At 39.1% G+C, this 15,996-nt stretch overlaps 1 protein-coding gene across 2 annotated transcripts in view; it reads right to left on the bottom strand.

Moving 5' to 3' along the window:
* Positions 1–15,996, bottom strand: part of SLC26A5 (solute carrier family 26 member 5) — a 29,289-nt gene continuing 13,293 nt past the window's right edge. The window contains exons 7-18 of one of the 2 annotated variants that reach the window (XM_063098970.1): positions 15,148–15,230; positions 10,607–10,754; positions 9,494–9,607; positions 8,600–8,677; positions 7,816–7,911; positions 7,476–7,582; positions 4,891–4,960; positions 3,717–3,809; positions 2,906–3,013; positions 1,951–2,151; positions 1,286–1,340; positions 1–194 (exon numbers count right to left, since the gene is read on the bottom strand). In XM_063098970.1, the coding sequence (XP_062955040.1) occupies positions 1–194; positions 1,286–1,340; positions 1,951–2,151; positions 2,906–3,013; positions 3,717–3,809; positions 4,891–4,960; positions 7,476–7,582; positions 7,816–7,911; positions 8,600–8,677; positions 9,494–9,607; positions 10,607–10,754; positions 15,148–15,230 (1,347 nt within the window). The remainder of the gene's footprint in view (positions 195–1,285; positions 1,341–1,950; positions 2,152–2,905; positions 3,014–3,716; positions 3,810–4,890; positions 4,961–7,475; positions 7,583–7,815; positions 7,912–8,599; positions 8,678–9,493; positions 9,608–10,606; positions 10,755–15,147; positions 15,231–15,996) is intronic. The other variant, XM_063098971.1, reaches the window with a different exon arrangement.

The raw sequence follows: 15,996 nt of genomic DNA, 5'->3' as shown, positions 1-15,996 counted from the left end.
CTATGCCTCAGGAATGGCAGGCGTGGCATTGGGCTCCAAGTCCTCCTGGGGAGGAGGAGCTGAGGCTTCCTGTTCAGCAAGTGCCTCTCGAACTTGGCTGCCTAAAACTGCATCATGAATGCTGTGGAACAGCAGCTCCCATAAAGCAGGATTTTCAAAAAACCTATTTCTAGTGAGGTCATTCACAACTTGTGCTGTAAAATGAAGGAAAACAAAAATTAGTCAACACTCTGGGTATCAGTCTTGAACATTAAAAAAAAAAAAAAAAGTAATGTTTTCATATAGTTTAAGTATCAAAATGCCACAGTGAAAGTCTCAATCCAATCCCTGTCTCCATCATGCCTCACCCTGAGTCCCAGGAACTTTTATTACTTTCTTATGTGTTCTTCCAGGATTGCTCTATGCAAATATAAATAAGTATATATTCTTATTTTCCCCCTTTTCTTATCCAAAAGATAGCATGCCATATATGTTATTCTGGACTCTTTTTACTTGATTTTTTTTTACCACTACATGGTGTTCTATTGTCAGATGTACACTAGTTTATTTAACTGATCCCTTTTGTTAGTACTTGAGTTTTTTCCATAGACAATGCCATGATGATCAATCACATATAGATGTCATTTGGAACGTGTGCAGCATATTGCTGGATTTGCTGTGTTAAAAGGTAAATGCATTTGTAATTTTGAAAGATAATGTTGACCTGTTCTCCACAAGGTCTTTTGCAATTTTGCATTCCTACCAGTAATGTCTGAGAGAGCCTGTTCTGCCATATGCCCATAAGCACATGTGTGAACATTTTTGATTTTTGCTTATCTGACAGGTGAAAACTAACATCTTTATGTAGATTTTGTTTTCATGCACTGTTTTAATCAAAATATAATGTAAAGCAAAAATACCAGGCAAAGTATTCCAAAATCATTGGATGGTAAAACAAGCAACCTGAATGATTTTCTATAACTGTAATATGTTTATGGCATCTGCTATATAATTAATATTATAGTAATGTATATAGTATTGTAATTTCTATATTTATGGCAGCCATTAAATATTACAATGATTTATTAGCTCCTTTCCTCCAACTCCAGTTCAGGGATCCTGCCTCAAGTAACCCAATGATGTGAATACCTCTAAGTGGCGAATTTTGAAGCTGTCTTTAGAGTGATTTTCAGAATAATTTTTATAAAAAATTAAAATTAAGGAAAAAATTTCCAAATGTAGCCATTTTTAAAAAGTGAAACAAAACTAAAATGTTAAAACTTCTCCTCCCCAGGTGTGTACTCACCACTGCATCCTGCTAAATATACATAAATACCGACGTCTCCATATTCCTTTACAATCTGTAATAATGTTGAAATAAAGTTTAGTTTCTCTTGACGCTGTGCCAGATGAAAGTCTCTTTCTACCAATATGTATTTCAGTGATATAAGACTCTAATTAATTCACTTGAGCTACTTTGCTTCGATAATTATGTACTTTTGAGCTAATCAGTTGAAAATAATTTTGTCTTCTTTTGCTTTTTCTATGCACAGTTATAATTAGGAGTATTAAAATATTGTTAAATTTTACTTAGTGTAATAAAGGTATTATGTTATGATTTTTTAAAAAAGAATCTTCTTGTAGCGATAGATATTGAAATATTTACAGATGATGTGACAACTGGAATGTGCCTCAAAATAAGAGAAAGGAAAGTGGATGTTGGGTATAAATGGAACCAGATTGACTATAGATTGATAATTGGTGAAGCTGAGTGATAGTTAAAGGGGGATTCATGTTACTATGCTCTTTACTTTTGTATATTTTTGAAATTTTCCATAATTAAAAGTTGAAAAATCAACCATAAAGAAGAACTTTAAGAGTTGAAAAGAAACCCTGGTTCATCTTCCTGATTTTACTGATGGTGACATTGGGCACAGACATATTAAGTAACTTGTTCAAGATGATGCTTACCCCTGCCACAGTTTTTACCCCAACAGAATCAATAAAATTGACTTGGGTAAAATCCAGAATGATGGTGTGGACATTATCCCCCGGGGGCATAAATCTTTGCATTTCTTCAGGAAATGTACTTTTGGTGACTATTGGGGGATATTTTACTTCATCATCCTCTTCCTCAGGCTTAGTACCATCTTCTCCATCTACTTTTGCATCCTATGTCAAAAATTAAACCAAACCAAGAATTGTATGAACAACTCACATTTTTGGTTGGTGAAAGATCAATAATGGAAAACCAGCCCTTATATTCTCAAGCTACTAAGTGTACTAACTAGGGCCCTTCTAAAATATTTGTCATATTCCAGCCTTGCAATGTAACAGCAACAAAAAAGGATGTGTCCATAACATTCAATTTTATCTCATTTAAAAAATTGATTGATTGATTGATTGATTGATTTTGGTGGCTGGCTGGTATGGGGATCTGAATCCTTGACCTTGGTATTACAATAATGAATGTTCAGTTTTAGCTCAGTTCCTTGTCTTTTCCTCCTCCTCTTTCTTATTTTTCTCCAACGAAATCCATTCTCCTAAGTCATCCTGTCCATTTTCCCATAACTTCTAAAATAGTTCCATTCACTTCAGCATAACAGGTCACAAGTTGCCATCAGCCTGGACAGCAACAACCAGCCTTTACATTTTTTTACTCTCAACTGAATAAATATATGACCAAGTGCTAATGGTAAAATTTATTAAGGTACTGTGAAGTTTTTATTTTTCAAAACAGTGATTTCACTAGTTTTTTCAGAAGTATCCTCATAACTGACTTTATCATGTACCTTTAATATACAAAAGATACTTAGATTGTTCCTAAGCTTTCAGTAACTTTATGCTGTTTAAATTTAATCATGAATAAAGACCGAGAGTGCTGCAGATCAAGAGAAGGGAAAATTACAATGAAAAGACCACTCACCACTTTGACCGCAGTCGCGTTGGCCATATTTGCGTTTCCGACTTCCTTAGCGTACTTCCTCATGGCCTTTCTTCTTGCTCCCATTATGAGTGCTGGGTTCACACCAGTCTTTACAGAAGAGCGATATATGCAGAATTACTTCATGGTTCCCAGGAACCCACCCAAATGCCATTAAATCTTCAAGTCTCGTCACTTTGCTTTCTATGCAAGGTTTTCACCCCAACTCTTGCTCAACCTTTCCCTCAGATGCCCTGAACTGAGTTACTCCCTCGTTAAAAGAACATTAGTACCCTTTCTTATTCTCAGTCTTTATTCAAGACAACCAGAGAAGCTAAAATAATAAAGAGAGTTTTTAGAGTGGTATTTACCAAAGTCAGATCTCTCAGATTCTTATATTTAAGAGACTCTGGGTCAATGGGGAGGTTTTCCTACATACTGGGCAGTGTAGAGTTGAGTTCTAATCATGGAATCCACATGATCCCAACAGTATAAAACCTAAAATTATTTTTTCACTTTCTTTTCTTAAAATTTTTTGAAAAGGTACTATCTACATATTATAAGAGAGAATGAATAGTAGTGATAGGCGCACAACATGAATGTACTTAATGTCACCCACTGGACCGTATGCTTGAAAACGCTTAAAATGGCCAATTGTATCTTGTGTATATTTTACCACAATAAAAAAAAAGTAAAGAGAGAGGGAGAGAATAAAATAGTATGACAGGACATACTGAGACATTTAAGTGACCCTCAGATCCCTGTCAGCCCACCAGTTCCCTCAGAAATAATCACTTAATTTGTTGCAACTCACCTTTCTTTTTAATGCATTGCTATACAAATCACTGTTTGCATAGTAAATTGGGGCATTTATTTGGAATATTTTTATTCCAGGAATTTCTTTCACCTGAGGAGTAAAATATTAGTGAATTTAACACTGGAAAATATTTCAGAATCAAAACTGCAATTGCCTCCATCCTCCAACTTGAAAATTCATACAGAAGTTGCGAAGGGCCCCCTTACGGTGCTTAGATGCAATGATGTCACTCTATCTATTCATGCTCTAGAAGGAAGAGAGCCGAGAAGAAAGCCTTTAAAAACGCACATCTTCCCATTTCTTTTAAAAGTCTTTCTTACATATTTACCATTAAACTCAAAGAAGAAGAAACTGGAAAATATTCAAAAAAGAGAAAAGAAAATGGACAGGGGTGAGAAAGCTGCCCAGACTGTGAGAAGCAGACAAATAAAGTGAACAAAAGTTTACTTCAGTTTGATTCACGGAATGCAGGAACGAGCCTAAATGGACACAAATAAAACAGTGAATATTTTATCGAGAAGCCTTGTGGAACTCTAGGAAGCACTTCGGAAATGAATAATCCAGTGCATAATTCTTTGGAGTGAGGAAAAAACAGCAATCCTAACACCAGTCTCATTTCCTAAAACCTTATAGTGAGACTGAGAATTTCTTCCCAAGCATAAAACAAAAGAAACAGACAAAACTAGTTTTATAAGATTTTGTAAAAGTCTCTGAGATTCCATAGAACAAAAGAACATTCAAAATCAAGGAAATTTGTAGCTATAACTTTAACAATTAAAAATGAAGTGAGAGAATTTCATAGCCCCACCAACTATATTTTTACATGGTTAAAATTAATATTTTACCATTGGTTTAAATTCACCAGAAGAAAACCATGCATATAAAACCATCCTCTCAGTTTCAGTATTTTGCAAATACATACTTTAATACCAACAATACATATTTATCCCCATTAAAAAATGAAGAAAAGTAAATATCAGGAGGTTAGTAGTTAATGCATGGTATAAACTATAAAACTGAATCCAGACAGTAAATTAAAGCTTAGACTTTTCACTTTTACCACTATACCTCCCTCCACATCACACCTACTTTTTGACCTGGGTAAAAATACTACTTAGTCAATCACATCACATGCTTTACAACCTTTTAAAATGATAGAAAAAGGTCCTACCTCCTCATACGCATCTATATCAATATACACATCAGTGTCAGGAAGCTGTCCAAGGACTTTGTAGCTGGGACTAGAGATAGAAAGGGTGTTAGTGGGTTAAATACCGTTGTGTTGAGGCACAGTATGCGATTTAAACATAAGATTTTGTATGTTACATGTTGTGTGGATTTGCTAGGGAATTCAAGCCTAATACACCCCACACGCCTCACCACACAGACCACACACATACCACACACATACACATACACCATATGCACAAACACAATAAATACATACACCACAAACGTCCCCACACCCCTTATACCTTACACACACATACACAGTACACACATACCACATATACCTCACACTACACAGACCATACATACACATACACCACACACACGTGCCATACCACACAAATGATTTGGTCAGAATGAAAGACTCAAGCATTGAAAGACTGGGGCAACAATAAATTGTGCAGAGTTCAAGTCATGCCAGTTACGTGTCAGTTACAACTTGACATGTGTAACTTCTCTTCATGCCACTTAGGAGGTAGAAAGTTGTCTCCCTGATCTAATTCTAAAGTAGGAGACTGGATTTTTGTTTGTTTCTAGCAAAAGTCACTGACTCATTGTGGTGGGGAGTTAGTAAATTGAGGGTGTGAGGAGAAAACAAAAATCTCAAATTAGCATGGACATTTTCTTAAATTTGGCTTGAATAGATTTTAAACACTGCTTTTGAGGGCCCTAATTCCTAACACTTTTTATAAGACAGTCTGGCTCAGATACTGTAAAGATGATAGGTACTATTTCTTGAGCACTTGTTATTTCCTTATTATATCCTATGAACAATGCTACTAGGCCTATTTCTGCCATCGTATAGATGAGAACTTGAGGCTCGGTGGGGTTGGGTAAGATATTCCAGGTCAGAGAGCTTGGCAGAGCCAGAATACGGCTCAAGGCCTTTGATTTGACATTCCATGATCTTGCTACTATGTCCTGGTGCTTCTTAGCATGAACGTGAAAGTGCTTTGTAAGTTAGACATATAACTCAAATGTCAGCTATTTTTCTGGGTGGATTCCCTCAACAAGCATTTAGAGAACACATATTATGTGCCTTGTATTGGACTCCTGGTACTAGCCATCTCCTGAAAGTGTGTTCTAATTACAGAAAAAGAAGCCAGCTGAAAATAAACAAGTACCCTGAGTGCTGGTCTCCCAAACTCTAAGCTACAAAGACTCGGCAAGATCACCAACAAAGGACATAACATAAAAAAATCAACTTCAGTTAATTATTTGAAGGAAAAAGAGAGGTAGAACATTTTAAAAAGAACTTGCCTAACTTTAAAATTTATGATAAGAAACCATAAAATCCTATTCAGTGAAGAAAATCAATGACAATCTCAAATTCTACACTGTGGCTTGTTAAAGGATATAGATATTTTTAAACCATAAGGTTCACCAAAATGCTGAGATAAAGAACTCTTGTATGTACTCATATTGTTCCTTATAAAAATGGGAAAAACTTCTTTTAGATAAAAATGGGCAACAGTGTTAGAATTTGTTATTAAAAGTAGTTTAATTCTTATTCTGAGTTCTTAACATTTTTCTCTTATGTTATTTTTGATGATGAAAATGCTCATTTCCTACTCTGTGGAGTGGGGAGCTGTGTGTTATTCTGCAGATAAAGGGTCAATATCCCCATCCAGTGACCTTTCAACACACCACAGTCATAACTTAGAGAACCATATGTGATTTGCAACTATAGACAAAACCAGACTAATGCTTTTGTGTTAGAGAGGAAAGGGCACTGTCACTGCTTGAGTGGATAGTAAGTGTCAGGCACTGTGTGTCTTTTGCTTGTCTTATTCTCATTTAACCCTTATTGTAACTATTTGATGTAGCAAAAATTAGTCACATTTTACAGATGCAGAAACCAAGGCTCTGAGAGGTTATGTAAAATCACAGAGCTTATGGAAGGTGCAGCCAGAACTTGAACCCAGGTTTGTCTGACTCTAAAGTCCAGGCTATTTCTATGACATAATATTTCCTTTTAATCTTTATGGTGATTTCATTATCATAAACAGAATTTTTTAAAAGGTTATTTTATACCTTCCCCAGGGGGCTCAGCTTCCTACTAGGCAGAAGAGATGGCAGGGGATAATGGTTCAGGTGTAGGATAGGACAACTGGAGAATTGCATATGATACCTTGGGTGGCATAGTTTGCTCCACACCATCAAAACCCATGTCATTACCCGATGCCACCACAAATTGTAAGAACACACAGTTCACTGAGAAGGGTAAGTAACAGTGCACCACTGGGCTGGGAATGGCAGGAACAATGATGGAAATTAGTCTCTTTAAACAAAATCATTGAAAGAAGTATAAACTGCGACACAGTAGAATATCTGGTAAGATTATATGGAAATGTTTATTTGGTGTTTTGTTTATTTAGTCAAAAGGTCACATAAGTGTCATAGCTCCTTCTCACGCTGACTGGAAATAACCAAGGGGCTCCAGTTTCACCAATTCAAGCTTCGGTCCACACTTAAAGTCAACATTGTAATCTCAGCCAGGACACCCATTCCAGTCTAGGCACTCACCTCTGTGTTCTGTAAATAACAGTCAGCAGAGCAATGATCACAGCAGTAATCAAACCATAGTCCAATCCCAGGAACAAGGAGGACACAAAAGTTGTAAGCCAGATGGTCTAAACGAAAGACAGAAAGCTTTATAAAGAATCACGGTAAAAAGTCCATAAGAGTTACACACACACACACACACACACACACACACACACACACACACACACAACTTTTACCTTGCCCTAATAGGATACTGCACGTAACAACTAACCACATTAACTTATCTTTCTCATATTTCACTAGTAAATCATATTTGCTGTTATGACATAGTAACCTAACCATCACCTTTGTTACTTACCAGCTCTATTTTGCTGGTTCTCCAGAAAAAGGGGAGATCTGAGAACTGCATAAACATTCCTTTCAGGTTGACGATCACAATGGCTGACAGCACAGCCTGAAACACAGCACATCCACGCATGCCTCCCCTCTTGTGTCCACGGAGCCCCTTTGCTGGCTCCTCACTGTCCTCCTGCTGCCCTCCCCGTGTCTTCTCCCCACTTACTTCCTACATGGCACTGATGGTACCTTTGGAGCCACAAACACCTGGATTTTCAGGAGTTGGTTAGCTAAAATGGGTCTTGGAAAACCAGGCTTATACCTTAGTAGCAAACCTGCATGATGGCCAAGAGGTTCAGAATTAAACTTGGTACTCAAGGTGCTATTTCACCCATGGTCTTCCTGCACTATGGTTTTCTCTATTTTGTTCCTGATCTCTACTAGATCAAATATGTCAGCAAATACATGTAAATGTGTTATGCTTGTAGGCCATCTCAGATTTTTAATAAAAGTATAAGGTTATAGAAGGTCAAAGAAAGAAGGGACATTGGAGGTCAGCAAGTCCAAACCCCTACTTTGCAGATAAGGAAACTGAGACCCAGAGGAGCTGGGATAGCTTTCCGAAGGTCCCATGGTCAGCTGTCAGTAGATTAGGCAGTAGATCTTGGTCTTATCCTTGGCCCTTTCTCATATTGCTCTTCTAGGGTTACAGTAAAAACCCCTAAGAGAGCCACAAAAATATAAACAAATAAAATAGCAACATTTCTACATAAGGAAAAACCTCACACCAAGTCCACACTACACACCTGGGGTAATGATTCAAAGAGGAATCCAGTGGCTAATATAACCAGCAGAATCATTAACGAAGCCAAACAACCTGCAAGCTGAATGAGAGAAGACACACAGAAGGGGCTCTTAGAAGACTTGAATAAGAGGTGGGGCATAGGGTGGTCTTATTCTTTTGATAATCACTGTGGGAAGATCAAGAAAATATGGATTCAAATAAGTCATCCAAACCATTACATAAATCTATACCTCCATCCCGTTCCCTTTTGAAGTTTTGGTTCCTCTTAGAGCTTTTAAACAGAAGCTGAAATGCTTAAATATTCTGGCTGAAGTGCCCTTGTCAGAGGTGGGGGAAGATGTCTGGTGCCAACCTGAGACCCACAAAGGCCAGAAGAGTTCAGACAAGTGTTTGCTATCCTATGTGGTAGCCACAGCTACAGGTGGCCAATACATTTTTAAAAATTAAAATCAAATAAAAAATTCAGGTCTTGGTTGCACTAGCCACATGTTAAGTTCTCAAGACCCGTATGATGCTAGTGGCTGCCTTATTGGATGGTACAAATATTGAACACATCCATCATTGCAGAAAATTTTATTGATGGTGCTGGCATCCTGTCCACACTCAGGCTCAGGTTTTCATGACAACATCCCATGTCTGAACTTTGAGGTTTACTGGCAGCAGGGAGTGTTGTACAACTTTCCAGTTTAACCAGAGAATATACCTCTTTCCTATAGATTCAGTTCCTTGTGATTCGCTTCAACCAATCATGCCTTTCTCTGATTCACTACACAGCTCACTGGAGCATGGATCTGCAGGCAGAGTAGCTTTGCTTGGGTTCAGAATAGAATCAAGAGATTAAAATTTAATTATCACCCAAATCACCAGTTCTTAGAGGCCTGTCCTTTATATATACCTGTGTCTTCCCTCCGGTTCCCTCCTGAACGAGGCTTCGAGACAAGGAGCATGAAATAGAAAAGGTCTGGAAGAGTGAACCAATGGAATTGCACAGTCCCAGGGCAATCAGCTCCTTTTCCATGTGGAAACAAAACACAAGAGGTAAGTCACTCTTTAGGAAGAAAAGCATGATAGCCCATTCAATACACATTTCAGCAGTACAGGCAGTCTCTTCATTCTCTTTTCAAATACAAGAAATTGTTTAGCATGACTTCAAAACAGGAATTATGGCATATTTTATGGTGGGGGTAAACATGTTGAATTTTTACTGCATCAGAGATAAATGTCGCACTCCCACCTAGCCCTCTCCTTCCCAAACACACCCTTTTTTTCCCCAAAGAAAACTGCAGTAAAGCATAGAAAATATTTTTGTCATTTAAGAGAAAGTTCTTGATGTATGGGACTATTGGCATATTTCAAATGCCTGGTCTATTGCTCATCAATGAGTACGTGCTGGTGTCTTCCTGGGGCAAGTGAGTCCCACTCTTAGGGCTACTTTGGGCACTTCTAGCTTAGTCACTGCATCTCATATGAATGTGGAGCATTTAGTCTTCCTGTAGAAATACACAGGGTGTTAAAATAGACATTGCTATGTCAAGATCATAGCTCATGGTATTTGGGTTAAAGACCTTATCTGTAGCTATGCTGTAAAAGGAGGTGGTAAAGTGGAGTTACTGTGGAGTTTGAGTGATGAATCACATACCCAAAGTTTAACAAACAGAGATAAGCCTTCCTGTGGAGCAAAGACGGCTCTGGAAAAATACCTTACTCCCAGGCTGTGAGCTTTAAAAACAGGGGTAACATCTGTAGGAGTATGCCAAGCTATAAGCTTCAGATTAGAGATTTTACCTTTCTAAGTGGACCCCTGCCCATGAGGTGAAGGAGGTAGGACTTTGTAGCTCAGAGTTCTGATGACCTAATGCTCACAAATAACATAAAAATTGTAGTGTTGAATAAATACATGCTTCAAATACATCATCCACTTTTACCAGAATAAAAGTTTTTCTACCAAGATAGATAAATCTAGTTCACCTGCCTTTCGTAACATCTGCAGGAAATTGATGATATTTACCTGGTTGCCATCAACCTGGTAGCCATGTTTATTTGCCAAGGTCTTGGCCATTGAGATGGTCACTGAAAATCCAACAATGGCTATGGCAATAGCATCCACGTACACAAGGTGGAAGAGGCTGGTGTCCGGATTGGCTGGAGGTAGTAGCCTGAAAAGTCAAGCTGACTTTAACTTGAGTGTTGTAACCACTAGGAAAAAACACAGGACTGGAGGGGAGCATTTTCGAGGAGCATTATCTGCAAATGAGGTGAGCAATGCTTGGGTGCTTGTTTGCTCTGGTTTGGCAAAAAGGAGGACCCTCCTTGACTCAGAAAGGTTCTTTCCAGTCCCAAACTGCTGAGTGCTGGCTTTCTACCTGGGTGGGTCATCAGCAGAGATCAGATGCCATTTTATTTAAAGGAGTAACCTCATACCTCATGGCACCCCAATGGCAGGTGTAAGTAAGAAATAGAACCAGGAGGAAGAGAGGGTCAGTGAAGTGCTCAGGTGCCACGAGACATTCAAAGCAAAGTCTTGGGGTGGGGAGGGTGTTGGACAAGGGCTACCTTAGAGAATTACTGTCCTCACAACACTAGGTACTCACTCCTCTCTCTTGTTATTTGATGTAAGGACACTGAGTTACCTCCTCTAACCATATTATTGTCCCTTTAGTTGAGTTTCTAACATGGGAAAGGAGCAGCAGAAGATTATACTCCTTGGATCTCACCTGGGAATCCTGGGGATCTGGAGGAGCCATAAGAGTGACTCCTGGAACCCACAATAGGGAACCCAGATTTTGTGGTCCATTCTTGTAGTTTGGGACCCTTATCCTAAAGAAACAGAATAGGGGCTCCCTAGAATTTAATGGGGGAAGGGCAGTGGGGATTTTCAAAGGCATCCTGCTCTAATTCAAGGCATTGGGCTAATCAATCACTTAATTGATAAACAATAGGAATGATAATTATTACAATAACAACCATTTACTAGGTGCTTCCCGTGCCAGCTTCTGTGCTCACTGAATTCTTCTGTGTTCATCCCTATGAACTAGGCACCATTATAATCCCCATTTTATAGATGAGGAAAATGAAGCAGAGTGAGGTAAAGCAACTTGTCCAAGGCCAAACAGATCATCTACTAAGTACAACAAAACAAGGAAGAACTGGCCTCTCTATGCCTGCTTCTCTTACTATGTCACAGCACAGCGACAGAAGGAACATTTCAAGTTGAGAAGTGGTGAAAGGGAGCAGAGGATGGAAAAGGAACTAACATCCATAGGGGCTAGGTTATGTACTTTATATAAACCATCTCATTCTCCCTCACAACAATCTCATTAGATAGGTGCCATTATTATCCCAGTTAATAGGTGAAAAAATGGATGCTTGCAGATGTTAAGCAATTTGCCTGAGATGGAGTGGGAAGTCAAACCTGGGGGTCTGACTACAAAATCTATTGTCTTTCCTCTGCACTTTACTGTGTAAGTATTGACCGAGAGGAAAGGTCTAGCAGCAGGTTTGGGCCTGAGGAATTGTACAAGAAAAGGGTGTATTTTGGAATGAGTTAAGGAAAGTAAACCAAAACACAGGATATACTGCGATGATTAGGATCTTTAACACTTCCTGGGCACTGCGATGTGTATGTATTTATGTACGTGTACAGATAAGTGAGGTAGTTTGCTTTCAAGGATGGCCACCAACCATTCCTCCCATACTTGTGTGTGCATGCTGCTCCTCCTATCTAGATGTGGCATCTGTTTTCCCTTCAGCTGAATCTAGACTGGCCTTGTGATTGCTTTGACCAATAGAATGTGGTGGAAGTAAAGCTGTATGAGTGCCTTCAGAGGCCTGGAAAATTCTCTGCCTTTCTTCCTAGTTGCCCTGAGCCACCATGTAAAGAGGTCTGGCTATCCTGTTGGAGACACCATGTGGAGAGAAGATGCCAGCCGGCCCTTAGCTGTTCCAGCCACTCCAGCCAAGGCATCAGACACGTGAGTGAAACCCTCTTGCATCCTCCAGTGCCAGTTACACTTTCAGACATCTGCAGATGCACGGGAGCCCCCAGGTGAGACCAGCAAAAGAACCACCTCGCTTGAGCCCAACCTAGACTGAATTATTAGCAAATTAATAGTTGCTGCATTAAGCCACTGTTTTGGGGTGTTTTGTAAGGCGACAATGAAACTCATGGATAACTGAAACAGTATAATTGTGTACACGTAGGAAGGTAGGTAAGTATTTGTTATCTGCTTCGTTTCGGGCAAAGTTTCAGAAAGATAAGGTTTCTGTGTAGCCAAGTTCCAGAAGGATACACTTTTTTTAAAGTTTAGCTCTCACATATAGAAGGAAAGCGACGTATTTGGGTACAGTGCAATAAAAGAAGAAATTAAGCAGAAATTATGGTCACATGTGGATTTTAACCTATCAGTACATTTTTTAAAGAAGAAATATAAGTGGAAGTATTTTACATTTAATCAAATTATTTGTAACTCGTAACTGAATAGGATCACCTGGTGGATCCAATCAAAGACTAATGTTTGTCACATGATTGTTAGAGCCCCAGGTGCAAGGTAATGGAAAGCGCATACAACTGGGTATCGGGGGACTGAGTTCGGGTCCAGGTTGGGTCTTACCAGAGAGTCACTAAACCTCATTTGTGTCTCTCAAATATATCCTTCCCTGATATCCTACCTAAAACAGCAGCTCCAGTCTCTCCTCTTCCTTACCTGGTTTCACTGTTTTTCATAGCACTTGTCACCATTTGTGTATCAGTCAATTGTGTCCAGCAACAGAATATAAGCTGTGTAAGGGCAAGCACTTTTCTGCTTCCCTGTTTGTTTTTGTTTTTAACTGCTTTGGTACATAATTGGCATTCAATAAACATATGTTGAATGAATGAGAATAAATGTACTTTTCTGTAAAATGGGGATAACAGTGTATATTGGCAATAGGGTTACTATAAGCATCAACTGAGATGATAGATCTAAAAGTATTTTACACATTATTAGTCCAAATTGAAAAGCAAGGTGCCATTTCTGTGTTAGAGCTTTACATCGAATCATTGTAAGTAATGTGTTTTGAAGTTTAAAAGTAGGGTGCATGCTTTCTCCCTCGACACTTGTTCCATGGGGTGAATTTTGGCTTAAAATGAAACCTCTGCTCTGTCTGCTTCCCAGGAGACTCTTAGATGGGACTGGAGGGGAGGCCTGGCGGAACATGCCGGGTTCCATCAGTGTCCAACATCTGGGCAAATGTCCGACCCTGTTCTTTTGGAAGGGAGAAGACGATGGTGAGAGAAAGAGCCAGAGAGAGAGAGAGAGAGAGAGAGAGAGAGAGAGAGAGACGGCCAGAGAATGTCAGAGAGGGACAGAGTGAGACAAGGAGAGGTGATTGTCACTCTTGCTCCTTCAAATATAAAGAGAATAATACATTTCACAAGTGTAGAGTTAGACAATAGAGATGAGGCAAGGAAGAAAGTAACATATGATCTAAAACTGGAAAACTCTCCAAAGTAACGAGCCTCCAAACTTTTGGTTAGCATGTCCTGAATGCTAACTATGTGCCAGTCGCTGCACTAACCACTCTACCTATGTTCTCTCCTGTTGCTCTCATAACCGCCCCTGGGGATACGTATTAATTACCGTGCCTGCCTGGCAGGTGAGGAAACCAGCGCTTGGAGAGGATAGGGGACCTGCCCAAGGTCACACAGTTAGTGTGTTTAATTCCTATGTCACTCAAGGAAAGCTTTTAAAAACTGTTAAGTTTAGGAAAACAAAAAACCATTCATCACTGCTGGTGGGACTGCACAATGGTGCAACTGCTATGGAAAACAATATGGAGGTTGCTCAAAAAATTAAAATAGAACTACCATATGATCTGGGTATATACTCAAGAGAATTGAAAGCAGGGTCTCAAAGACATATTTACACAATCATGTCCCCAGCAGCACTATTCTCAATAGCCAAGAGATTGAAGCAACTCAAATGCCCATTGATGGATGAATGGAGAAATAAAATATGGCATATGTAGTAAACACATACACGCACACACAGGAATATTATTCAGCCTTAAAAAAGGAAGAGAATACTGTCACATGCTACAACATGGATAAGTTATCCATTAAGCTAAGCGAAATAAGCCAGTCAGAAAGACAAATTCTGTATGATTCCACCTATATGAGGTACGTAGAACAGTCAAGTTCATAGAGACAGGAAGATGAATGATGGTTACCAGGGGCTGGGGGCAGGGAGGAAGAGGGAGTTGTTATTTAATGGTTATAGAATTTCAGATTTGCAAGATCAAAAAGTCCTGGAGATGTGTTTTACAGCAATGTGAATATATGCAACGCTATTGAGCTGTACACTTAAAAATGCTTAAGATGGTTAATTTTATGTTACGTGTTTTTTTACTACAGTAAAAACACACACAGCAAAACCCCTACAACCCTCAGCTATTTGATATGTAGAAAAAAAGAGATTAATTTTCATTCCAAGAGTACTAAAGCAGGACTTAGAAACAACAGATCCATTGTTTATTCAAGTCACGCTGTTACTTAAAAAACTATTTTCCTACCCCAGAGGAAGTGTTCCAACGACATCCACATTATATGATTCATGCAAGTTAAACCCAGCTGAAATGCCAGTTCCCATTACCACCTAAAAGAGACATAAATCCAAACATACCTTTAGAGATGAATATCCAAACACCACAAAAATGAGTTTCAAAGAGTTAGTCAAGCCAAATCTATTCTTACTTTTAATGTTCATATTTAAAAAGAATTATTGTTAGCTTCCAGAAATTCTAACTTCTCTTAATGACTCTACTCCACATAATTAAAATGGGCCCTAGTTTCCTTGTGGCCTGCAATTGTTGTCTTCTTACTTTGTTCTGTTCCATGCTGAGGTGTTTGGCTAGTTGACAGCAATAGAAAATGGCCATAAAACCTCTCAGGAGCTGACCTTGCCTTCGGGGCAGGCAAAATGAAGCTCTGGCCAAGACACGAATAAAGGACATTTAAATGTGCATTGTGAGGGGGGTACAATTACAGTGGATCATTATAAAATGTATGTTTGCATTTAGAATCCTCCCGCTGATCCTGTTTCTAGGACAGCAGCACCAAGTGTGGCTAGAGGCCTCCCCCAGCATCCCATAGTTGCCTTCTCCCATTTCAGCTACAGAGTCAGGGTCTGGGTGCACATGCACATCACACAGAGTGTCACTGTACATAAGGCCGCCCTGGATTGTCAGGCATGGATTTACCTGAGGTGTAAAGTAAAACCCTTAGTGAGCTACAAGAAGGGAAACTTAACCGAATATAGTGAAATAGCAAATTGCTTCGTCCGCAGACACTAGTGCTGATAGAGCTTTTTCAGTGGGTTATCCAGGAAAGGAATTATGGCTGGACAGGGAAGGAAGCCAGCC

Source organism: Cynocephalus volans, chromosome 6, assembly GCF_027409185.1.
Source record: "Cynocephalus volans isolate mCynVol1 chromosome 6, mCynVol1.pri, whole genome shotgun sequence".
In the NCBI taxonomy this organism is placed as follows: Eukaryota; Metazoa; Chordata; class Mammalia; order Dermoptera; family Cynocephalidae; genus Cynocephalus; species Cynocephalus volans.
Note: the sequence above shows the minus strand (reverse complement) of the source record. Positions and strands in the feature narration are given on the sequence as shown.